Genomic DNA, 27,475 nt, shown 5'->3' with positions numbered 1-27,475 from the left:
ATAAAAAAGATATAATAAGATGGCAAAGTTTGAGAGACAGAACGTAGAATGTGCCATCCTGATGGAAGCGTGTGAGGTGGACAGATGTTCTTAGGAGAAGGAATTCCACAAGTAATCCAGCCTCATATCATATATGACTTTAAAGGTGATAACTGGCACCTTGAATTGTACTCAGAAGCCTACTGGGTACCAGTGCAGCTTGCTGAATAATTGTGTCATATGGGTGTAACAGGTTGTGTCCATAACTACCTGCTTTCCTGCCTTTTGGATCAACTGAAACTTCATGTACAGCCGCATGTAGAGTCCAAATGTGAGGCCGCTAAGGCATGAGTGACCACCCAAAGTGTTGCACAATCATAGTAGAATTACCATTGGCAGTATTATTTTGATAAACACAAATTTTAGCCTGTTTATGTTTCATTAGCTCATAAGTTAGCCAGGAGTTGTATACAATTGTATACAGATGTATACAATTTTCCTTCACCACAAAGTTTGTTGAGATGGTGACAACTGTTGCAGTGAGCTTTGTGACTTAGTAGGAATTGAATGCTGGTCAGTACAGCTGGATTAGCCCCACTTTAATCTGTATGGATTTATTCCAGTAAACCCAGTTTTTCAGGCTAGCCAAGTAGGACAAGTCTGATATACCAGAAAATAATATTGAGACAACCGGATGTCTCAGCTGTATCACCTGAACATACCAGTTAGACTGTTTTAAAATAATTTGGCACCCTATCAACTATGAAACAGGGAAACAGGAGAGATTTTTAATGCATGAGTGGAATTTTACTGTGTATGTGGCTCCTCCCTGCTCTAGTCCTCCTGGCCACACCATTTCCCTCCCACCTTTATGCATATCATAGATTTTTCAGGGCTGTACCAATGTTTTTGTCTGCTTCCAGAGCTACCTTGGGCAACAAGAGGATTTACAGGAGGAATTTCATCTCTGCCAACCTTCCATCATGGCAGAAAAGGTTTCTAACTGGCACAGCTATCTTCAAGTGATTCAGTCCCGTGAATATCAGAGAGTGCAGCATTTTCAGAAGGCAGAAAACATTTTGTTTATTGTACTGGAAAGAGTCAAGACAATGGATCCTAGATTTATAGTGGATTATTCAAGAAACTTGGAAGCCTTGGAATTTTCCCTCTCAGCTGCAGAAGATGAAGTTAACATGGAGGTTACCTTACGTGTCAATGCCGAGGTTCTCCTGATGCAACCATGTACAGATGAACAAAGTAATTCTGAGAATATTACTCATAGGAATTGCCAGATGCCAGGACCATGCTATTTAAGGGTACCCAAGCAAGAAACCAGCCTAGAAAACTGGACTAAAGAAGATGTGTTCAGTGCTGTGGATGATGCTGATTCCGGGGGACATATCGTGCCAGGCAAAGTCCTTCATCTCCTGAAAGAACTGATAGTTGCTGCCATTGTTCACTGCAAACACCAGAATCTTATTAAGCCAGGTACTGTTTCAGAGGTAAAGAGAGAAAGACAGCAAGCTATTTAAAATATTAAAAATCTTTTTTCAGGATTAGCATTGGAAAAGAGTGAGAGGATTGGAAGAATACAAGAAGCTAGATGTAAATCATTAATCAAACCAGCATGCTATCTTGTGAGGGTATATGTAGAAAAAAATCAAATGTATATGTTGTACTATTCTGTACCTTTAAGTGTGTATGATAAAACACACTGGAGAACCAGGAAGAACAATCTAAGCTGCTATGGTATACAGTTATCCAATTAAAATGTGCACTCACAAAAGGTTAGCATTTGTAGAATGCTGCTGCAACAGCATAGGCTCTTGTTCTAATATAATAAATGAGACAAGGTGATTAGCTATATTGCTGCTAAAAACTAATAATAATAATAAATATTAACCGTAGACATTTGGGTAACTCGTAACTTCACTGTAGTAGAAATGAATTGACAACGGGCTGTTTAATAAGGCTGAAGCTAAGCATTTTTAAAAAAATTGCTTGCTATTGCTGTAGAAAAGGAGGCAAAGAAAGAAGACTTGATGGTATTCTCTGCTTTTAAAAAAGAAGTATTACTTCTGTTATGGCATATTACAGACTTTCAACAGTGCTCCTAATTAAAGAATCCAGAAATTGTGCAAGCATTAGTAATAGAATTGTGTCTGCTATACTAATTATCACTGACAATTCACTTTATTGTATTATACATAAACCAAAGACTCCACAATGTGGTTGATTCATTTTTCCAATTACTAAACGCTTGCTTTGAGTACTCACTAAATGCTGACTCTCCATCATTGGGGGCTAGACTTGAAAGAAATTTGAAGATTATTTTGTATTTATTGATTTACTTAATTTTGTTCATGTCTATACAGTCCAGCAACCTAGATTCTGGGTAGTTTATGAACTTCATAAATTTATTGCAAAGAAAATCCCAGCATGAATTAGCAGAGTTTTCAAAATTATAGTAACATAGCAAGCATCTAGTGCCCTATTGCCGTAAATAGCAGATTGTCTACACACACACATACACATCCCACAATTCAATAAATGCGCTTCCCAAAAACATGCTCAAACATAATCACCTTGGCAACCTTATGAAAAATCTACATCAACTTGTCAGGAAAATCTCTCATGGATAGTTATTCCACTATGATGGGGCCATTACTGAGTAGAACTGACTACTCAGGATATTGTCTGTCTGATCCTTCTGAGGGATGGAGCCCTAAGCACCCTTGTCCTGGAAAACTACATGGGACAAGCAACATCACTTTGGAGGATATATACCACCAAGTTAAACTAGGACCAAGCATTAAAGAGCTCACCAGGTCAAAACCAGAACTTTGAACTCAACTTAGAAATTTATTGGTATGAAATGCAACAGGTGTTATACTACAATAGTAGCTCTTAGCCGAATATCCTGGCTACTGTTGGGTCATTTTCAAAGGCAACCCCATGTAACATGCATTGTAGCAGTGTTTCTTAAAGTGTGGTCATAGGATCCCTAGGGTTCCCCCAAGATCTTCTCAGGAGTCAGCAAAATCAAAATTATTCGTTAGCCCAAGTTGAATTTTTATTTATTTATTAAATTTATATGTTGAAAATAATACAATATTAAAATTCTATCAAAAATCATGAGAAGTGGTAGTAACAGTGAATGGGTGAATTTTAATGTTTAATACATTAAATATCAACAAATATAACCTTCACAAACCAAAGGCCTTTTGGAGGCCTGCCTCCTTAATTTAAAAGTAGGAAGGGGTCCTAAAAGAAAAATGTTTAAGAAACATGCATTACAGTAATCCAGGATTATGTGAAACAAAAAAGAAACATTGCTGACCTATTTCTTTATAATAAGTATTATAAAACATTCTTATGGTTTATATAATAATTTGAATTATTATTGATTGATTGAGATAATTTGAGCTGAGTCACAATGGGGTTCCATGAAAGATGTACGATGGCTGTCTCGTTTGAGAATAACCACGTAACCACCATCGAGCAGTCTTTAAAAATTGAAATCTTAAGATTATCTGGTTTCCCTTTTTTGCCCTCGAAATAGCTTTAGTTAATGCATAGGTAATTTGAAAAAAACAACAACAGGCTATCAGCTATCAATAATAAATTATACCAGTGACTTTCAGTGTTGTAATGCTATCTTCTATAATATGAAACATCTTGAATTTTGGAATTAAATGTTATTGTCTGCGATGCAATTAATTTGTAGATTTACTTTTCTTTTTTATCTTGTATTTCTTTAATATTCCCTTAGGCTTTATCCTTGGTGATTTTTTCTTCCTGCTAATAAGGCAGGATGTGATATTTGTTGGATATCCAGTTAAATGTAGATCTTTAATTCAACACATTGGTTAAATTAAAACACATTCTTGTACTCAGATTTTGGGTTGATCTTGCAATTGTGCAACTATTATGTAGTAATACATTTCTTTAGGAAGTATATTAGACAATACATCAAACTATGCCAACAGTTCTGTCCAGGAATGCTGAACATGTTATGGCAGATACTGGAAATTGAGACCTAAAGGGGCACTGACCTTGGCATTACATATGTGGCAGCTTATCAACAAACTATAGCCACTGAAAAATCTGCTCAGAACAGAAATAGAAGAGGACAATCCTCTATTTATGTAAGGAGGGATGCAATCATGATAATACACTATTTTAAAATGTTTAAAATGCTATTAGAAGTTCAATAAGCCCAAATATTATGGTAAACTCTATGGATCTGAAAATAGATGACTGCATACTGATATGTTAGAAAGAATAACTATAATTTAAATGGAAATATGTAATTTAATATGTAATTTAAATAAAAAAGTATGTGATCAGAGCAAATGACATTCCAGGGCATTTGAAAAACTGCAGAAGAAATTGCTATGTAATTTAAATAGAAAAGTACTGTGACCAGAGCAAATGGCATTTCAGGACATTTGAAAAACTGCAGAAGAAATTGCTATATACTACTATAACAATATTACAATTAGGGTAGGTAAATTTCATTTTTAAATTAAAAATGTTTATTAAATTAGTTTTTATTTAAATTATATTTTAACATATATCTGTTTTAGAAAATACATATATTTAACAATTTCTATTATATTCTGCTTAGTATAATGCAGATGAGTTAATGGACCAACTGTTTTCTAAAAATGCTAAGATAAAGAGCATAAATTAATAGGCACGCAAGATTATTAGTAATTTGAAAAATGATAATGGTTGATCATCTAGCACAAAATAGCACAAATATTTTCCAAATATTCAGAATAATTGCTTGAACAGGAGCTGGTACAGCTTATAATAAAATCAGAAGTAAATCCTTGCTTGGTCCCAGGATAATTGTGAATTGTGTCATTTTGGGGATAAAAATTAATCTGATTTATTCAAATAATTCAAAAAGGGCTCTCTGGAAATACTGTAGAATGACCTGAGTAGACCTCTTCAGTTGCTTTAAATCAGGGATGTCAAACTGCCAGCCTGCAGACTGGTTGCATCATACAGAGACGGCACCCACCCCAGCTTCAGCAATGCAAAAAAAGTTGCGATATGTCGCGACATGTCTTGTGACATGGCGAGTTTGACACCTGTGCTTTAAATGTTTTCCCATGTTGCTTGTTCATTTGTTACATTGCATGGACATGAGCTTTACAGGCACCACCATTTAAGTAATGTGGTTATGGTTACACAAACATACACATACATATACACACAAACACATACAGAGATATAACAAGAGATAATAAAATTATTACTATTATTACTGACCAACCTCAAAGAGCTGACAGATTGCTAGATCTGAATGGTAAGGACCTAGATCAAAAGATGGCAGCAAAGGAATAAAGTACATGTTAGTTTTTTGCTGACATCTAGTGCTCTTCCAGATTTTTGCAACCCAGATCTGGCAGCCCTATTTGTATGATATCTATCTTCCAAAAATGAAAACTGGCTTTCTCTTTAAGTACTAAAGAACTGGATTATGCATGCTTTAAAATAATGATTTAGAAGAAATGTTTTACAGTTCATGAGAATGAACATGTCATCTTTGCTAATTTTGGAAGCACCCACATTTTTTCAGGCTTATATAGAAACTTGGAAACAGACCCAGCTACTTTAAGAATAGCAAAGTAGTGGTGTTTGCACAAGTCCCAAATAACTTCTTTTTGAGTCATTTCTGGAGAAGGCAAAGCCCTACATGTTGAACATTAATCAAAAGTACTTCATACCTCACTTTGGCATGGCACCTTTCTGTTATTCATTAAAGGAATGTGACGTAAAAAAAGTACCACTGCCTGACTTTAATGGGTGGATTTCTTAAAATGGCAGTATCTTTCTTTTTTCCAAACTCCCACTGAAGCCTGAAAAGGTACAGGTGTTCTTAATCAAATCAATTCAGATGGCTCTGTACTATTTATTTCTAATGATGCATAATCTAAGGACAGTTCAGTAGGCTGGAAATGAGCATGTATGTTGCTTTGCCCAAGTTGGCTTACTTTAAAATTTTATAAGTAAATTTAACAGATGTTTTTACAGCTCTCATTTGCACTTATAATAGCCAAACTCACACTGTGTTGTTATCCAGCTTCAAACTGTTAATGTTAATGTGATACTATACTTCACTTGGGGTAAGTTTTTTCTTGCTCGAGGGACTTAGCTTCTGCTTGTTTTTAAGGGAATGCATTTTTCTCATGTGATTGCTGATTTCCAATCTGCTTGATGCTGCTTTATGCTGTTACACCCTACAGCAATGTTTTCTCAGGTATTTGGATCAAGCCAGGAAGAATTACAGGAAATGATTTAAACTGAATCAGAGCAATTTACAGTAAAAAACATAAAATCAGGGTAATAATCATAACCCAGCAAGAAACAAACATAAAAAGTAACAGTTACACCAAACAATTAAAATCCTTAATAAAACCCCAGAAGAAAAGGTTTTTGCTATTTGAAGAATATTTACATATATACTATATACATCTTCCAGGGCAGGATTTTATTTCTGAAACAGAGGAAATACATTACTAAAAGACAAAACAAAATGCAGATTTCTATAATCTGAATATATCATTTTATGTGTGCATCATTAGGGTATACAAAATTAAAAACAATTTAAAAGCCTCTAAAATTGTGAAATAATAATTTTAATTACATAAGTGTATCTCAGCAGACTATGACCAGCTGACTTTTTCCCCCCTGTTTAATCCAGATTCTTATTGTTAGTGGGCAGCTTCATAGCTGTGTTCTCCCTTAATACAATTCTTTAGCTTAAGCTGAACATGGACAGATAGGAAAGAGATTCAGAACAAAAGAGCCAGCACAGGGCTGGGATATATATACACGTAGTCTCTATTCACTTCAGATCAGATTACAGAGTCATGGAACTGAAATAGGCTATTTACATCCAGCAGGTCCATGTCTCTACTCAGTGATTCAGTTTTAAGTACAGGTAGTCCTCGACTTTCAGCAGTTTGTTTAGTGCTGGTTAGAAGTTACAGTGATACTGAAAAAAGTGACTTAAGACCATTTTTCACACTTACGACCATTGCAGCATCCCCATGGTCATGTGATTAAAAATCAGACACTTGGCAACTGACTCATATTAATCCAGTTGCAGTATCCTCGGGGGTCATGTGGTCACCATTTGTGACCCTCTGACAAGCATAGTCAATGGGGAAGCCAGACTGACTTAACAACTGTGTTACTAATTTAACAACTGCAGCAATTCACTTAATAACAGCGGCAAGAAAGGTTGTAAAATAAGACAAAACTTATTTAACAACTGTATCACTGAGAAACAGAAATTTTGGGCTCAGTTGTAGTCTTGAGGACTACTTGTATTTCAGGATGTGTAATTATCTAACCATTATTCACATATATTTTATGAAAGCAGATTACCACCTCTTGTTAATTGATACCACTGATAAGAGTTTTACTGTTGGGATTCTCCATACCTCTACCACCTTTCATTTGGAATCCTGTTCTTTAAATCCATCATTTCATGTCTTGCACTCTGCTCTGATGGAGCGCAGGTCTTGATTTTCTTTTGTGTGTGATAACTTTTAAAGTATTTAAAGAGGGCCATAGGTCTTTTTAGTTCTCTTCCCAAGACTAAACAAACCAGGCTCCTTCAAGTTCTTTAGAAGACTTAGTTTCTAGCACATCCTAACAGCTTTTCTCTGAACCTATTTCAAGTTTCTAAAGTATATTGTGCATAACTGGATACAATACCATACTCAATGAAGTATCTGATCAAAACAAACAAACAAACAAACAAAGAAGTGGAGCTGTTATTTCTCTAATTGAGAAACTATATTTCTGTGAAGAAATGTTCATTGGCCTTTTTGGCAGTGATGTCACACACTCACTTCATTTGCAATCAACTATCATTCTAAGACCTTTTTCACAAGTGTTAATATTAAATAATTTCTCATTTTATTCCATGCATTTGTTTTTGTCTCCTAGGTTGGAAACTTGGTTTTGTCCTTATTAAATTTTATTCTGTTACTTTCAGCTATTTCTCTCCCGTCGAGGTAATTTTGAATTTTGTCTTCTAGCCTATTAGCTATACCACTCAATTTTGTGTTGTCTACAAATGTGATTTCATTCAAGTCAAATAAAGTCGTTTCATTCAAATCATTAACACAATAAATTTGAATGAGATGACTACATCCAAGATATTAATAAAAAAACTGAAAAGTCATGGATCCAGTAAAGAACCTTGAGGCATCAATAATCACTGTTGAGTTAATAAGAAGACACTGATGAGCAATCTTTGAGTACAGTTATCAAACCAAGTACAGTATGTAGTTGTTTTGCTACCTTATACTTAATTAATTAGACTGTTGTGTGGTACTTTGAAATCAAGATGCTGCTGCTAATGATCTTGCCATTTTATATTTATTATTTATTCATATTTCTATATCAACTATCTTACCTATGTAACTTTGGATGGTTTCCAATAAAAACATATATCTCAAGGCAGTGAACATAAATACTCCTTCCTCCTATTTTCCCCAACCAGCAACCCTGTGAGTCAGATTGGGATGAGAGAGAATAACCCAGCCAGTTTTTTTGTCCAAGGAAGGCCACAGTCTCTTGGTATCTCAGTAAGAACCTTAATTACTATACCAATCAGGCTTTCAGTAAGATCTATTGTGTCTATAATATTTACATCATTAAGAGACATTCTCTATTAAAAAAAATTAGGTGCTGCAATGTTAATATAGCAAGACTTGTTCTTTACAAAGCAATGCTTTTTTCTAGTAATGACATTATTTTTAAGGATTGCTAATTAGCTCTGCCATATATGTATATGTGTAAATTAATATACAGCTTAATATTGTTAAAGCTTATTGATAAATCTCATTATGATTGTCTCTAGAATCTTCCATACGTATCTTTGCTAGATTGCTCATTTTGAAAACAGTGACATTTGCTTCTCCAAACACATGACACTCCACATATCCTCCATGATTTTATCAAAGGCAATACATAAATACATAAGCCTTTCCAATATTAAGTAGAACCAGAACCAAAACATATTGGTCCAGAGAAATTGAGCACAATGCCGAACACAATGAGGAAGTGAAAAATAAAGGGAAAGGAAATAAAACAAGGCATTGTTGCTTGATCTGAATAGAGCATTGAATGTTGCAAACCTCACTCAATTTGTATTTAATTTATTATTTATATTAAAAATCACTCCATATTATGGAAGTCTGATGATAGCAGGATAGGAGAAATGTGTCCAACTGAATTTGCTTGGTAGCCTTCCCTTTTTGTCATGTTCTCTGAGGTTTGGGAGTGATGATCACCATTTAGTGGTGGTTCCCTTCTTTCTTAAAAGGGAGGTTCCAGTTGGTAATGGTGGGGAAAGACTGAGACCTAGGCTCCTTTGGTGTGGTGAGTTGCTGGGCTGAATGTTCTCGTAATAATTTATGACTGTTGGGAAGGTACACGTTGTTCAGAGTTATCAGCAAATTGAGTAGCGTATAAATATTATAGGTAAAGTAAAGTAAATAAAGTAATCCAGCCACAATTTTTTCCTCAAGTTTTACTACACCATAAGATGTGAAAAAAACATTATAAATACAACTATCCACTGGATACAGTGGTATCCTTGCAATATAAACCCAGAAACTGTTAGCACTATAATGGTTTAGATAAGTTAAACCTTTAAAGGCAAGGAGAAATATTTATATTAATGTTAAATATAATTTCTAAAATATTACTAAATATGGTTGCTTGAATTGTACAATCAAAACCATGTATTGTTAAAAAAAATGGCAAAATGTTTATTCATAGGTTTATATAGAAAAGGCAGTATGTTCACTTATAAGATTATGAGGATTATGGATTCAGAGATAGGGCAGAAAAAGGCAATACAAATTTGTTATTTGCCCCACCCTTCTAATGGTATGCTGCTATTAGAAGACATCAAATGCTAAAAAAAGAACTAACATGTTTGCATTATGTGAATATGCATAACAGGTCCTGGTCTGAACAAGTTCCAAGCTCTTTCTCTTTGTTGTTTCCCAACAATTATCAGTTGATTTTTCATTGTTCAAATAAGAACTCCAACAACACATATGGGCTGTCGACACCCACTACTAACTTTACTATGGATACTTATGTTGATTTCAAAACACTATTTAATTTTTTTCCCCTGCTTATTTTCTACAACTTGGTATGCTCTATGAAAAGACTGTAATTCCTATCACCGTCAGGTAGCAGAGTTATCTGTAGTGAGGGGAATTGTGTTCCTGTATTGGGAGGATGCTTGCTTGGAGCAAAAACAACTGAAGTACTTTTTTAAAAAATTTCAAAACTGGGGCAGGGATGAAAGAATTATAGTTCCAGAGACCCAAATTTATAAATCCATGTGTCCATTTCTCGAATTCTGATACATAGAAAGCCGATCATCAGATACTTCAGTCCTGTTAAAGTAAGCTACTTTTGGCTTGGCTATTGGATAAGATGAGGGAAACTACCTGGATACTTTCTTTTTGCAAAATTTAACCATTATTACAGAATAAACTGCTATTACTTGTAAAGGTAATTGTTGTCACAGTAATATCAAGTAACTATATTGATTAAAGTTTCTAAACAATGTGATACTTGAAATGCAACTAATAACAAGAATCAGCGAAGGTCTCTGTTTTATACCATAGAAGTTTATTCTCCCCACTTTAATTTTCTTGGTTTAGGTGTGAAAATACTTTGAAGTATGAACAGTGACATATAGGGAAGAGGGAAGTGTCACATCTTTTCCTTGTTGTGGAGGGCTTTTCTTTTATTATCTCTTTGTTCTGCTGCCACCACTAAACCTATTTCTGCTTTAGAAATTCTTTAAGACTCTAATAAAATGTAACTGGGTGGGAAAGCTATAAATAGCAAATACACTTGATTTATCTAGAAACCAAGGGACATATGGACTTTTGTTAAATAACTAAACATTGGTTTAGTAAATATTCAATTATTTCCACAAAGTATAAATATTCCATTAATACCTACCTACCCTGGTCCACAAATTGCCCCTAATATGTGCCCCAGACAGTTATTTTCAGGGAACATATAGCCCCAGCCCCCAGACTCATCCTTGCTTCTACCCCTGCCAAATCTCTGCTCTATTTTTTTCCTTCTCTTGGAATATATTCTGGGAGATGACCTGACTTTACATCTTTTAATTGGAAATTCCACATTTCAATCTTCCCAGGAGCTGGTGGGGCAAATTATTTTACCAAGGTTTATAGAAAAATTGAGGGAAGGCAGGCTAGTATTCAAAATTGCTAAAATACACAATCAGTTTTAGGATGCAGTTTCTGATTCAAACAAATCAGTAGAAAAAACATATTTTTAAAGAATAGGTAGTCCTAACAATTTATGACATATAAGCACTTCATTTTATTTATTTATTTATTTAATACTATTTCTATACCGCCCTTCTCCCGAAGTTAGATAACATGGAGAATACTTTTACTGGCAAGGGTTTACTATTAAGTCACTCTGCAAACATAAAAACTAATTCATATTGATTTTGATTTATTGTATCTAAGTTGTATTGAACTCTTCATTAAGTGGAATCCTCCAATATTGCCCTCTTTGTGATTTAAGGCATTGCTTCCTGTTTGTGGTTTTGGACACAAGCATTATTTGCCAAAGATGCTAAGACCTGGGGGTTAAGATTCCTTCAAGATGCTGAAGTTGAGGACTAGTTTGCCATAGTCCTTTGACTTTCACTGTTTTTTCCCCCCTTAAATCAGGTGAACTTAGTGCTGAGAGGCTAAATGAGGACGGGATGCAGCTGCCTTTGTTGGTGTCCAGTGATTGGAAAACTATCTGCTTCAATATTATTCCAGTAATCAGGAGAAAGCAGGATACTCTGAACAACTGGCAAGAAAGGGGTTTCCCAAAAGGCAGTCTGAGCAAAGTCACTCAAGAAGCTGTTTTCATCCCTACCAGTTACCATCACTGGAGGTAAAACTGATGCTGTTGTGAAAGCTAGTTTATGGGAAAAGGCCCATTTTTTTAACATAAAGGTCTCTTTCCAGATGCACTTCTAAGATTTCTATGGTGTGCAGGGGTGTCAAACTCAATTTCATTGAGGGCCACATCAGCATTGCGGTTGCCCGCAGGGGGCCAGGTGGGTATGGCCTGGGTGGGCATGGCCTACTGGGTGGGTGTGGCTAATGTGCGTATGGCCTACTGGGTGGGCATGGCCAGCTCTACATCGTTCGCATCAAGGGTGCCTATGAGGGCCTGGGCAGGAGTGGGACAGATCTGAGGGTCTCTGGCAGAAGGAGGGTCTCTGGACCAGGGCCAAGGCAGTGGGGGCCGTTCCCTCACTGTTTCCAGGATGGCTTCGCAGGCCGCATGAAACCACTTCGCAGGCCAGATCCAGCCCCCGGGCCTTGTGTTTGACATGTCTGGTGTAGTGTAACAAAAGGAAAATGATAGATCATATACATGGCCTCTGGATCCCATTTCATACCTACTAACTTATTATCATATTTTTACACCCAAGCTCGTGAAGGCTGAAGATGTGCTTCTTTTTAAATGGAAGTATGAATGCAGTGGAGGTAATCTGCCTTCTTCTTGTGAATCTGAAGTTTTCTGATAAAAATAAACAGGCTAGGTAGCCTTCCTTGGCAGATCAGAATTCCCAGCAGCATGGACTTACGTATCAAAAATTTACATAGGAAATTTAGCTTTGTAAAATGCAAGGGAAGCGTGTGTTCCTTCTGGGTTCATATTATAAGGAACTGTAGGTATCCCCTAATGAAAAGATAAAACATTAGTTTACATACAGTATGTTGGGGTTGCTTAGATGTAGACTCAATTATTTTAGAATAGAGTTTGGAGTAGAACATTTTGTCCAAAATTCTATGATACTATCCTAGAGCAATGAGGCTTCGCGGTTCTCCAGACTTGTGCTTTCTAGCCCCTCGGAGCTCTCTTATAATAACATTGGCAATAATGGAAATCTATAATTTTGAGATGGGAAACACAATAAACATCCTATAACACCTATAAGTTTAAAATAAATTATTTAAAACATTCAAAATCCAGAGGAAAAGTTAACATTCTGTTCCATTTATATCTCTGAGGTGTTCCTTCTACCTCTGCAGTTTTCATACCCTCCAATAATATTAAGTATGGTTGCTGGCCACCAAACTTTCTCACCTATGCACTTTTCATAGTTGATATAAGGAACAAAGAATACTATGTCAAAGAGTTGTTGGGCTACCCAAAACTTTGTTTGACGTTTATAGTTTAAAGCCGTCAAACAAAGTATTGCTGCAGTTTTCTTAAGCAACTTGTTTAGGCATGATATGTATTATTATCTACTCATAAAATCTCTATAGGTAGAAATCAAAGAGGTTGGCATCCGGAATAGATATAATCTGGTGCTGTCAGTAATTGCTGTGTTTTTCACAAAGGCATGTAGAGATTGTAAACACTTGTGCAGAGGTGCAGAATTCTCATCAGGTTATAATGGTTCTGTGGAACTCATTCTTACTGCCATCTGAGCTCCAAATTCTACTGGTAATTTGATCAGTCTCAAAATGGAAGCAGAAATCTCACAACTTCTCCACTTTGTTTGTCTTGCTTGCTTCATGGCATTCCATATATTCCAAAGACAGAGCACTTAAAAATAGTTTTAGGTAAACACATGGGCTTCTGAGTACTAAAAACAGACCAAAATTTTTATTTATTCCCACATGCCTGTACAGATGGTCCTCTCTTAAAGACCACTCATTCAGCAATGTTTAAACTTTTTTTTTTTAAATTTTTTAAAATTTTTATTAAATTTATTATTTAAAAACATTGGACACAGTACCAGCGAGCTGACAAACCTTTTTGTCTACAATGTTTAAATATATATATATACATGTATATATGTACATCAAAAATACACTTAAATACACTTAGATTACAAATCGGTGAAATACCACGATATTTAAAACAGTGAGCTAGTCTGTAAAACCTAATAGAGACCTTTCTTTTTATCCATCCAAAGATACAATTTGTTCCAAATTCTATAATAGTCTGATTGATCTTTATTCTTTAATTCCAAAGTTAATTTGTCCATTTCAGCGCAATCCCAAATTTTCCTAATAACCTCTTTTTGTCCTGGGATCTCATTCTTTTTCCATTTTTGCGCAAATGATATTCTAGCTGCTGTGATAATATGGATCGTTAAGTATAGCACATCTTTAGGATATTTCTCTTTCGTGATTCCCAACAAGAAAAGTTCTGGACTAAACTCCAGATCTTGTTTCAATATTTCTTTCAGCCAAATCCAAATCATTCTCCAAAATTTTTGTGTTTTACTGCAAGACCACCACGTGTGGAAGTATGTGCCTATCTCTTCAGAACACTTCCAACATTTGGGAGATGCTGTTGTGTACATTTTTGCTAAGCGGGCTGGGGGAAGATGCCATCGGTAAAACATTTTAAATAAATTTTCTTTATACGATGAGGCCAGTGTTATCCTTTTATTCCTATCCCAAATTGTTTGCCAAGTATCTAGGTCGATGTTATGTCCTAAATTGTTAGCCCAGATCAACATGGGGTCTTTCACTTGCTCTTCAAACAGCTTATATCCCAAAAGTAATTTATAAAAATTCCTTATTTGTTTAGAGTCCGGTCCCAATAATATTTTGTCCAATGCTGTTTCAGAGGTATATATCCCCCATTCATTTTTATCCTTCCTAAATCTCGATTGGATTTGTAAGTAGGCCCACCAATCGAGTTTTATACCTTGTAATTCTAGTTCATTCCTAAGTTTCAATTCCCCCTCCTCATTCAGAATATCCTTGTATGAGATTATGTTACCCAAATCAAACAGATTTGGGTAAACTATCGCTTCAAGGGTGGATAGCCAGACCGGTATTTTGGTGTAATTGTGAGATCTAATTTTTTTCCAAGTATTGAATAGCGCTTGCCTGATCCGGTGTCTTTGAAAATGCGAGAAAAGACCTTGTTTCTCCGTCCATAGGAAAGCATGCCAGCCATATTGCAAATCGTGACCCTCTAAAGTTAATAGTCTTCTATTTCTCAAGATTACCCATTCTCTAATCCAGCTCAGGGCCGCGGCGTGGTAATATAATTCCCAGTCTGGCAATCCAAAACCCCCATTTTCCTTCGTGTCTTGTAAATATTTCAATTTAATTCTTGGTTTTTTCCCCTGCCAAATAAAATTTAGTGATAATTTATCCAAATTTCGAAAAAATTTAGAGTCGAGTTGAATTGGGATATTCTGAAACAGAAACAGGATTTTAGGCAGAATATTCATCTTAATGACAGCGATTCTTCCCAATAATGAGAGTTTTAGGTTTCCCCATCTTTCCAGGTCACCTTTTATTTGATTCACTACACTATCATAATTATCCTTTTTGAGTGAAGTGCATCTAGCCGTAATGTTAATCCCTAAATATTTTATTTTCTTGACTATTTCTATATCCGTGATTTCGGCCAGATTACCTTTTTGTTTATTGGTCATATTTTTAACAATCATCTTGGTCTTATTTCTATTTATTCGCAGTCCGGCAACCTCACCATATTTAGATAATTCTTCCAATAGCTTTGGTCCCGTCTGACATGGATCCTCCATAATAAAAACTAGATCGTCCGCGAAAGCTTGCAATTTAAAGGTTTCCTTTTTAATGGTTAATCCTTTTATCTTTGGGTCGTTTCTTATAGTTCTCGTTAATACTTCAAGAGTCAATATAAACAGCAACGGTGATAAGGGGCAGCCTTGCCGTGTTCCCTTTTGAATTTGAAACTTGCTAGATGCTTCCCCATTAATAATTATTTTTGCTTCCTGATTGTCATAAATTGCCCTAATTATATTTATAAACTTTTCTCCCATATTCATAAAGCTAAGCTGTTGGCACAAAAAAGACCATTTAACATTGTCAAATGCCTTTTGGGCGTCTAAGAAAAGTAATGCCATCTGTTGTTCGCTATGTAATTCATAGTACTCCAATGTATCTAATATTATTCTAATGTTGTGCTTAGTGTGTCTCTTAGCGAGAAAACCATTTTGATCTGCGTGTATGAAATCATTCAGAAATCGTTTCAATCGTTCCGCTATAATTGATGTAAATATCTTGTAGTCCGAGTTAAGAAGTGATATGGGTCTGTAATTTTGGATTAATGTATGGTCTGTGTTATCTTTCGGAATAAGGGTTATGTTTGCCTCTAGCCAAGATTTAGGCGTCCTTGCGCCTTCTAATACTGCGTTAAATACCTCCACTAGGGGTTGAGCTAGGATATTTTGTAATTCTTTATAAATCTCTGATGGAAGACCGTCGGGTCCCGATGCTTTATTATTCTTTTGTGCATTAATAGCTTTTATCACCTCAGATAGTCGAATTTCCTCGTTTAACATATTTCTGGTATCTTCTGTGACCTTAGGTAGTTTGGCTCTTTGAAAATATTCCTCCATTTTCTCCACACTTGCCTGGCTATCTTCTTTGTATAAACGTTCATAAAATTCCTGGGCTATAATTTTTTTTTTCCTCCTGGTGGAATATTCTCCCTTCCTCATCTCGTAGTTCGTGAATCCAGTTTTTCCCCTTTTGTTTTCCCAATTTGTATGCGAGCCACCGGCCCGGTTTATTTGCATTTTCAAAAAAATTTTGTTTCGTGTTTCTCAATTGTTGTGCCAATTTCTCTTTGTCTAGAATGTTAAGTTTGTGTTTAATCAGATCCATAGATTGCTTGATATTCTCTTTTTGTGGATCTTGTTGGAGTGTAACTTCTAAGCTCTTATATTCCTCTTCTAATCTTTCCCGTTGTTGTCTTTTCCCCTTATTTTTATATACCATATATGCCCTCGCTACCCCTCTCATCATTGCCTTAGCTGTATCCCAATTGTTTTGTACTGAGGTGTCTATAGCTTTATTTTCCTTAAAGAAAAAACTTAGTTCTCTCTCCATCTTAGATTTGAATTCGTCTTCTTTTAAAATTGCTCTTTGAAGCGTCCATCTGGGTATTTTTTTGGAACCTTTCCAGATAAGTTTAATAGGATTGTGATCTGCCCAAGTACCTGTCGCTATATGTACCTCGTCTATTTCTGAACTAATTTCTTTCGTCATCCATACCATGTCTATTCTAGACCATGAGTTATGTCGGTTGGAGTAATATGTATATTGTCTAGCCTTACGATTTCTTTCCCTCCAGACATCTTGGATATTTAGTTCCTCAGCCAAGTTAAGAAAAGATCTCGGTAGAGTTCTTCTCTTCTTTTTCCTAAGCGTCTTTCCCATATAATCCAAATTTATATCTAGGATAGCATTAAAATCTCCTATTAAACAAATCTCCTCATAATCAATGCTACATATCTTATTGTGAAGTGTTTTGAAAAATTGTTCTTGGTTATGGTTTGGGGCATATATCTCTACCATCATGACCTTCCTGTGATTTATTATAACCTCGACTATCAGTATTCTACCCTCTTTATCGTTATAAATTTGTTTTGCAGTCAATTTTGGGTTTACATATAGTGCCACTCCTCTCTTTTTCTTGTGTCGGTCTAAGGAAACGAATAGGTTCCCTATTCTTGGTTGTACTAACAAATATTTTTGTTGTTCCTTTATATGGACTTCTTGTATTGCCACGATATCCAATTGTTGGTGAATAAGCCTATTAAAAAATTTCCGCCTTTTCACTGGCGAATTCAATCCATTAATATTCACAGACATAATACTACACTCACCTCCCTTCATCTTACTTATTTCTGGTTTTTGTGGATCTCGTGATTCGGGGCTCTCTCTCTTCCTTGTCTCTAGTTCCATGTTTCTCTGTTAACTCACCGGATTTGTTCCTTCTATCCTCTGTAGCTAAGATCTTCCCATCCATTACCACACGTATTGTATCTCTTTCTCTTACCTCCCTTCCATCTTGATCTTCTAAATCTACTTCCTCTTGGCTATGGAAGTGGCGTTTGTAAAAATCTTCTGCCTTCTCTATCGTGTCCAGTCTATGCCTTCTATCCTGCCACGTAACAAGAATACCCTCTGGAGTTAGCCATCTAAAGTTTACATTTTCTCTTATTAGTTTGGATGTTAAGAATTGATAGCCGCGTCTCAGATCCCTCATCCTTTTAGGTATCTGTTTAAGGATGGTGATTGGTTGGCCCCGAAATTCTAATGGTTCCTCTCTAGATCTATGCAGAAGCTCATCCCGAATTGATTTTTTAACTAACCTTACATGTACTTCTTTTGGGAGGTTGTGCCTTCTCGCATAATTAGTTTGGACCCTGTATGTTTCATCAATTTCCGCCAGCATTTCCTCCTTCCCTACACCGAGTGCCTTTGCCATCAGTTCTGCCATCATGACCAACAGATCTTCCCCTCTTTTTTCTTGAACGTTCTGGAAGCGTAGATAATGAGCAGCCTTTTCTGCTTCCAGAAAAATGACTGTTGTTTCTAATTCCTTATTAGCCTGAAGGAGTGTTTCATTTAAATCATCTACTCTCTTTTCCTCTTTTTCCATTCTAGCTTCCATATCTTGAAGTCTTTGTTCATTTTTGACTAATTGCTGTTGAATCCCTTCAAATTTATCATCTATCGCTTGGATTTTCCCCTTTAATTCACCAGTGTCGTTTCTTATTTGGCCTATTTCTCTCTTCATCTCCTCGTGGTTTTTGGCCATTGCCTCGTGTAGGTTTTGCAAAAGGGCATGTAAATCTTTAAAGGAATTCGAGTTAGATCTTTCCCTTTGCAGCATATCCTCTATAGATTTCTGATTGGAGGGACTTGAGGCCATCCCCTGTCCCTGTGCTGCTGCCTTTTTGCCAGCACTAGGCTTAGTTGATGACACTATGAATGAGTGGTACTAATAACCAGACATTGTACTTATGATGGTTGCAGTCTCTCCATGATCACGATTACTATTTGTGACCCATTTTTTCTGGCCTTCTATAAGCAAAGTCAATGGGTGAGTGAGTAGGAGATCACAAATAGTGACCACATGAAGTTGTGCTTAACAACAGCAACAAAACATGCTGGAATTTCCATCACCAAGCATCATACTCATGTGATGTCATACAACTGTGTTGCTTAGTGACAACCATACTGGTCCTACTTACCCTCATTAAGAAAGGACTATCTGTAATGCCCTAATTCTCTTGACATTAGGCATTTACAAAATAGAAAACATCAAATATAAATAACAAAATTTCAAATGCAGCACAATCCATTGTTCACTAAAAGCTCATCAGAATAAGATTTTTCTTATCTTACAAAATGCCTGGCAAATTCAGGGCGCCTCTTATTTCAGGAGGTAAGGTATTCTATAGTGTGAAGCTGCTACAACCAGGAAGACATGCTTTTGGATTCTTATCTACTGAGCTTCACAGGAATGGGGCATAAAGCAGTACTTCCCAGTATGAACATAGAGGGCAAGCTCATTTTGGCCAAAATACAATTCTGCAAATTCATAGGTTCAAATATTAATATTAACACCTTGGTTGCAGTGTGTATTGGTAACCAGTGCAGTGATCTCAACATAGGTCAGCAATATGACACTAATACCTTGTCATCAGCAATTGGACTATAGTTAATATGAATCCAACGACAGTTTCCAAGTTGTTCTCAAAGGAACCACCTGGTAAAGTGTGTTATAGTAGTCTAAATTTGAAGAGATGGGAAACTGAGTTGCTGTTGCAACAGCATCCCAGTCTGAGAAAGCCACCAACTGACATACCAGGTGAAGCTGGTAAAAGATACTGATGCATCAGTGGCAAACTGCACTGCTTCTTCTACAGGAACTGTATTGTCTATACAACAATTGGCTGTATAGCCAGAGCACTTAAAAATATGATTGGCAATTGTTTAGATTTTAGGGGTAATCTAATATACCATTCTATCAGAGAGTTGCCATTCTGGTCCATATTCTAACCATAGTGAAATGAATTTAATAGTTGACTGTTTTTATATTGGGATTATTTATAACCAATGATAGCTCTTTGCAAATATTTAAAGGCAGATCCATCAAGATTATCAACATAAGGCAGCCAGCTATGTTTAATATTTGTATGGATTGTTTTTTTCTCAGCCTTTCTATGACATATAATAATATGTAATCTTGAGAGGAGGACACTTGGTGTCAACTAATTTACTACAGGACATATTTAGCACAATTAATAATAAAGATCTAGTTTAGAAGTCTTCTAAAGTAGAGCTAGAAATCACTCTTTAGAAGGAGTTTACAACTTGGTCAATTCGAAAAATTATTTATCTGCAATTATTCCTCTGCCATGGTGGAAAATTGTAATTTAAATTTAAATATTTATATAATGCATTGCCAGAATGAACCTTGATTGAAATGTTGAATTTTGTTACAGCTGAATTTCACTTTCCTAGTTATGTTTAAGTTTTATTTTACAAAATAATTATCTCTCTTTGGTATATAAATAAGGCATCCCTCAGAGAGACTTCAGAAGCAAAGCAGAAAACCTATTTGATCTGGACAGAACAGATGTGTAATACACAATAGGTGGGGAAGTCTTGCTTGCATTTGAGATCACACAACTATCAAGAGGTTGACAACAAAATGAGGGAGGCTAGAGATTTGCTAATGTTACCTATGGGTTGATTTTACTTGTTACATATCTGCAAATGAGGGAGTGACTGAAATATCTACATACTTGCAACAAAAATAGCATATAAAATGATAGCGCTGGCTACAGTCAATATAGTATGTGACTGAACCTGACTATCCCACCCTTGACCTGCCTAGGTGTTCCATAGTATATATGTGGAATCCTATTCACCTGTTAGTGCAAATATTTACCATCAAAACTGAGAGGATAAACCAATGCATTATGAAACAGAAACATTTTGGACACATATATAGTACATACTTTCCTTCCTAGGAGGAAACATATGATTATATTATATTCTGATTGCCAAATATGTACAAGAATGATTTAATGTTGTTTGTAGAGAAATCTGTGTACTTTAGAATGTGGGAACTGCAATGAACTGATTTTTGTGAACTATCTTTGTCATGGATGTTCAGCTTAGAAACAGTGCATCTTCCTTGAGAATCACAAAAACTGCCAGTGGTCTCCACAGTCCTTAGGTCCCTAAAAACAACTAGGAATTGCTTGGTTCTATGGATATTCAATTACATTCTTAGCATTTGATTACCTTTACAAGTTGGAGTGTTACCTTGTTTTAGGTAGCCATGTCCTCAAGAAATCAGTTTGAAATATTAATATGCATGTTGACTTCTCCAGTAACTCTCAGCATGGATATTAATATGAATTGTGGATGAATGAATCCTACAGTGAAACAGACCAAAGTCTGAAATAAAGTGTTTAACTTCTAGTTGCATATTTCTCTTGTTAGATACTCCATCAATCATCCCATCTCGAAACTTGTTCAAACTGTAAGAACCCTAAAGGGTTATCGCCTGGACAGCCTCTGCCTTCTTGACCAAATCAACCATTGGTATTGGAGAGAGAGAGGGAAGGTAAAAGGACTCACATTTCAACATTTGAAGGTTGGTGGGATTTTTTTTCAGGAGTGCAAAACTTAATTTTGGTTCAAATAGATAACTATTATTAATATAGTAGTTCAAACATTATTATACACTTGGCAAACACAGAAAAGATAACAGAATCATCAGCAGTCTCCCCCCATCCCTGAAGCCTCCTGATAGATTGGGCATCAACTTTCTGAATCAAGGGAAACCTTTAGGTAGCATCTTTAAGGGGAGGAGGTAGGGAAAGTACTTAAGTATAGGCAGAAAATAGGAAAGCTTCTCTTTATAGATATATATAGATGTATATATACCTTCTCTAGTGTCTGATTGGCAGAGGAGGCTACTAGAGAATGCCATAGAGTACTGGAGATCAGGACTAGTGAGTCCCACTTATCTCCTTATGCTTCATATAGTAATTGAACAATGATTAAATATGGCTTAAACAAATTGCTGAATATTGTGTAAATTAAACATGATTGCAAATCAGTAAGAGGGAGCAACTCTGAAATGTTCTGCACATTTGCTTTCACTCAGTGCAGGGCTAGAGTTTTTACAGACTTAGCAGAATAGCAAATGCTGCTAGGGCAGTTTATTTTGGAAGTGATCCATTCCTTACCACTGCAGGTTAGAAAAGATGTGAGTAGCAGAACATGTATGATAAAAATCAGGGTATGTCCATACAGCTCACAAGCAATGTAGCTTAATCATTGCACCTTTTGATTTTAGGATAGCTATATGTTTATTCCAGAAATGAGGCCAATTTCAGAATGAGCTGAAGTGAGATTTATGGTTTATTTTTGTTCAGCTTTGTTTATGAATTCTGTTATTAATTGGACAATAGTTTATTAAGCTTATCTTGTTTGCCTTAACTTTGTGAATGGCTTTTTTTTTAACTTCCAGTACCTGCATTTTCTTAGGAAACATCAAAGAAGCAACTTACTTCAATGCACTGTTCCCCACACCATTTACCCAGGGAACTGTACTACACTCCCCAAAACAATGTCTAGTAGCTGAAACAAAATCTTTGCTGCTTGATACATATATTTTATTGGGAAATGTAGATTAAGCAGGCTCAAAAAGTCAGCTCCTCATAAGTGTACCAATGCACTATGAATCTGATGGCAATGCCCACTTTGTTCTCTGAATTCGTGAGTACCTAATCCAAACTCTAAGAGATTTGCTCTCCAATGGGATTTCCCCATGCATTTTACCAGGAAACATAGATAAGGTGGGCTTGAAATATCAGCATATCGACACACTACAAGTGGTATCCATTTTGCTCTCTGAATTAATGGAGTCCTAACCCTAAGTCAATTTGCCCTCCCATGGAATTTCCTAAGTATTTCACCAGGAAACGTAGATAAGGTAGGTTCAAAAAGTCAGTGTCCTCCTAACTGTACCAATGTGTAACAAATTCATTGGCAATGTCCATTTTGTTCTCTGAATTCACGGTGACCTAACCGTAACCCTAAGTGGATTTGCCCCCAAATGGGATTTTCCCATGTATTTCATCAGGAACAGCAGCATTCCCAGCTTGTCTGTAAGTTCAACTTTTTAAACAAGGCATCATAGCTTGTTTTCTGCAGAATAGTGCTTCTGGTCATCTATAGAGTTTTTTTTACATGACAATGGCTACCTTTCCTCTCTTGTTCAATGTATAATGAACAATAATAATATGTTTGGTTTTACATATATTTGAAAGGTGTTTTTGCACTGCCTTTAGTAATTATTCTTACTTTCTCCTAGATGTTATTGCTGTGGGCTACTCATTTTTTCCCTTCCTCTGAAGACTGGCTGAGTCTGGAAGGATCAGTATATCGTCTGCTGGTGATCTTACTCTGCTGCTTGGTGACCAAAGATCTTCCCCATTTTTTATATCCAGAGCAAAATCTGTTCAATAATGATAGTCTGGACCTAAGTGCTTTGTACCCCAAAGTGGAAAGCTTTGCCATAAATCCTAGGCATTTCCTACAGTTTAATTTCACCCAAAGAGAAGGCAAGAAATTCCATCAGAAGGATAATGGTCTCAAAGCTTTACTTCATCTCCCAGCTGAAAACAGAGACTACTGGGATACTGCCTTTTTTGATATGCTGCTTAGCAAGGTAATTAGTTATAAATACAAGGTTTAAAATTTATAATTTGATCTTTTTCCAGGTCTGTCTGTAAGATCTTAGGATTTTCCCAAGCAAAGTTACTTTTGTTTAGAAACACCTAATCAGGCCATAAGACACAAAAGGGAATTTTCTGCTTACATCTCTTCAAGATGTTTAGATATACTGTAAGTGAAGTTTAAATAGAAGTGAAGCTTTTCTATCTTCAAATACAATACAGTACATGTTTGTTAGCATTCACTGATAGCTGAGCTAAGTCCTTACTATTCATCCTATTAAGCATATGGATATTTTTATTTTTAATAGGGCATTCTACAGCTTACTCAGAGTATTATTTCAAGCACTCTCCTCAATTATATCCTCTAATAAGAGCCTCTGCTTAGTTTAAATCACCTGTGATAAAACTTTACTCAAAAGCAATAATACACTTGTGTTTACAAGTGAGAAGCCCTGAGAGTTAGAGATAATTTCTAAAGAGACATTCATCTTTATTTATTTATCAATTTAGGCACCACCTATCTCACTATCTAAATGACTCTAGGTAGTTCACAGATTCAACCTGTTTGGGAGCGAGGAAGGAATTTGAATCTGTTTCGGAGGGAGATGGGAAATTCAGCCTTTTTTAAAGGGTAGAAAGGAAATAATTCAACCTGTTTTGGAGGGAGATCTTGAGCCGGTCAGCTACCAGTGCAAGGCTGCCTGCTTTCTGCCAGTCATGGGGGGAAAGCACAATCTAACCCCTCAATTTAACCTCAACAGCAAAGTTACTTGTTGCTGCTACAGCGTAGTCTGAGAGAGAATACTTGTCATGTGATGGTCCTGCCAAATCTGCACAGTGGCAGCACCAAGCAATTTTTGCTGCAGCGGCTAAACTGAGATGGCAAACTTTTGCGGTGCTCCTTGCAAGCCACAAACCTGGAGTGTTGTGGTTTCATTTATTATTATTTTCTTTTAAAATGCAATGTTATCTATTTTACTGTATTTTTATTTTGTTAAACATTTCCCAGTTGCATTTTAATTTGGTTTAACACCTTTGTTCTGGACCTATCATTCTTAAGGGTGCTACCTGTTTTTCATTGGGCTTTACCTAGCCCTAAGATTTTTTTTCCTGTTCTTTGGGAGAAATATGCCAAATTACCAAAAAATAAAAATAAAAAATACTACTTTTTTTCCTTGGGTTATTACTTTATTGTTTTAAACTCAAGGGCTGTACTGTTTTAGCCTTTTAGCTATGACTTGGTAAATTTACTAAAGAAAAAAAACACACCAAACCTTACAGCAGAAAAGTAGATTGCTCAAAGAAAGAAAAACAGTACTTCCCACTGAGAAATCAGCAATATTTTATATATCAAGCATTATGCAGAGGATATAAATTATATGCTATTGAAGATCACTGCTAAGAAGTTATTAAAGATTTACAGCCAGCCAGCCATAGAGCAACAAAAGAAAATAAAACAGATCAGGCAAAATATACAGCAGTGTTTGATATGACAATACAGTAGTGCTTAATAAGACTGAGGACAAATATAAACCAATGTGGGTGTGAGAACAGAAACATTAGAGAGCATCATCCCAAAGGAATCTAAAATCTAGAAAACCAATCTCAGTGTGTAATAATGATATACTGCCACACTGGTAAGTTGTGCAACTCTAGCAAGGTTCTTGTGTACATATGCAAGAAACAATGAGATAGTCTTAGGAAAAGCAACTACAAAGCCATTAAATATGGATGCATTTAGCAAAAAAGAAGCTGGGTTTTTTGTGTAAATCTTGTCCACAATACTGCCAACCATTGTGCGAAATAATTACTGACCAATTAACCATTCTATTAAATAAGAACGGAAATTGAACCCATCCTAATTATAGAATAACTGATGCAGCAAAGAGATCAGGACTTATAACACCACATGGCAATACTGCTTTTTGCCAGTCTCCTTACTCTGGCAGCCTGTTGGATTTGAACAGTTCCTTAAAAGTTCTACAGTGATGACCATGTTACTTGATATAGTTTGACATATTTTTTTTCAGTTTCAGGCATATCAGGTTAAAGACACACAACGGATCTCTGCTATGTCAAGCATCTTGTCAAAGATTAAGAAAATGGTCCATAACTAGAGTTAAAAATTCTGTCTTCCTTGCCTGGATGAACATGCTTTATATTTAGCTTATTTGTATGATCAAGCATCATTTCTGATACTGTTTGAGTTTCATGCTCAAGAACATAAAGCACATATAGCATATTACTGTACAGTATATAAAGGTAACAATTGTTGAATTCAATTTCAGTACTAAGAGTGATGATCCAATTTGTAACTACTGTCTTTTATATAGTAAGTAAAATATATACAGTGGTCTTAATTCTCTGTCTGTATACTGTTTATCAGAGATTTACAATCTGGTGTCTTTCAAACTTTAGAAAGAATGAACAGAACTCTTCCAAAATTTGCTACCAGATAGTAATTGTGAATGTGACAACAATAATTATTAAATGCATGCAGAGTAATCCTATTAATCTAGTTAATGTAACTTAAAATTAATATTATTTTTGTCCAGGTCTCTCGCAGTTTTTCTTTCTGTTCCCCATTTACCACTACAGAATGGAGATAGTATATTCCCTGATAGTATGCTCCTATATTAGAAGAAAATATTTCTGAGTCTCTTTAGAAAATCCTAATGTTCAGAATTAATACAGGAAAAAAACAATTTAAAAAGGAAGTGAAATTGTATTTATAGCTTTTTCAGTGCTCAGGTATATGTGGACAGCACAGTATGCTATTGTTGCAGATTTCCTCTGATCCTTTGCTTCTGAAGGCTGAAAACCTGATGAAAAACATATCTAGCATAAGAACTTCCGATCTATTGCCTTAGTAGGAAATTCAGCAGTTCTTTTTCACTGCCCCGCCCACTTACTGATGATTGGTAGTACAGCTATGAATTAAAAACTGGACATTTTGTGAACATGTTTGTATAAATGTACACATGCATACATCTGTGAAAACCTGGATGTTAATCTGGAGCTAAACCGTTTCCCATGCAGCCCTTGGAGCCAAAATGGCTGCCATCTGTATTGTAGAATGTGGTCTTTTGTGAAGAGCATACCATATTTTTCAGACCATAAGACACACTTTTCCCCCCAAAAAACTGGGGGGGGGGGAAATGAGGGTGCGTCTTATGGTCCGAAGGTGATCCGTATGGCCAGCCCCAACCTCCGCAAGTGGAAAGCAAGGGAGATTGCCAGGTGCACAAATCAGCACGTGCTGAGAAACGCCGATCTCATGCTCCTGCAATCTCCCTCGCTTGGTTTCAGCTTCCCTTGCTACAAGAGAAAGCAGGCTGAAACGGAGCATGGGAGATTGCCAGGAACACAAATTGGCCGATCTCATGCTCCTGCAATCTCCCTCGCTCCGTTTCAGCCTGCTTTCTGCAAGAGAAAGCCGGGCTGCAGGGCCGCCTTCGCAAGTACTGCTCTAACGCGGAGAGGGAAGGACAAAGAGGGAGGGAAGGAAGGAAGGAAGGAAGGAAAGAAGGAAGGGACAATGGGAGAGGGAGGGAGAGAAATAGAGAGAGGGGGGGAGAGAAAGAGAGGGAGAGAGAGGAGTAAGAAATAGGGAGGGAGAGAAAGGGAGAAAAAGAGAAGGAGAAAGAAAGGGAGAGAAATATAGGGAGAGAGAAAGAGGGAGAGGGAAAGAGAGAGGGAGAGAAAGAAAGGGAGAGAGAGAGAGAAAGAGGGAGAAATAGAGGGAAAGAGAAAAATAGGGAGGGAGAGGGAGAGAAAGGGAGAGAGAGAGAAAGAGGGAGAGAGAGGAGAGAGAAAGAAAGAGGGAGAGAAAGAGAAGGAGAGAAATTAAATTAGTAACATGAATCTGGTTTC

At 36.3% G+C, this 27,475-nt stretch overlaps 1 protein-coding gene across 1 annotated transcript; it reads left to right on the top strand.

The window, feature by feature from the left end:
* Window positions 1-962: 962 nt before the first annotated feature.
* On the top strand, window positions 963-25,719 carry MAB21L4 (mab-21 like 4; the record flags this gene model as incomplete). The annotated part of the gene is made up of 5 exons (XM_083363279.1): window positions 963-1,467; window positions 11,754-11,967; window positions 21,357-21,510; window positions 23,239-23,595; window positions 25,633-25,719. 5 exons carry the CDS (start codon window positions 963-965, stop codon window positions 25,717-25,719), a joined length of 1,317 nt encoding a protein of 438 aa, XP_083219405.1.
* Between the last annotated feature and the right edge of the window lie 1,756 nt (window positions 25,720-27,475).

This window comes from Vipera ursinii, assembly GCF_947247035.1.
Source record: "Vipera ursinii genome assembly, chromosome: 5".
NCBI classification, from domain to species: Eukaryota; Metazoa; Chordata; class Lepidosauria; order Squamata; family Viperidae; genus Vipera; species Vipera ursinii.
The sequence above is the reverse complement of the archived record's forward strand: the minus strand, read 5'-3'. Positions and strand labels throughout refer to the sequence as shown.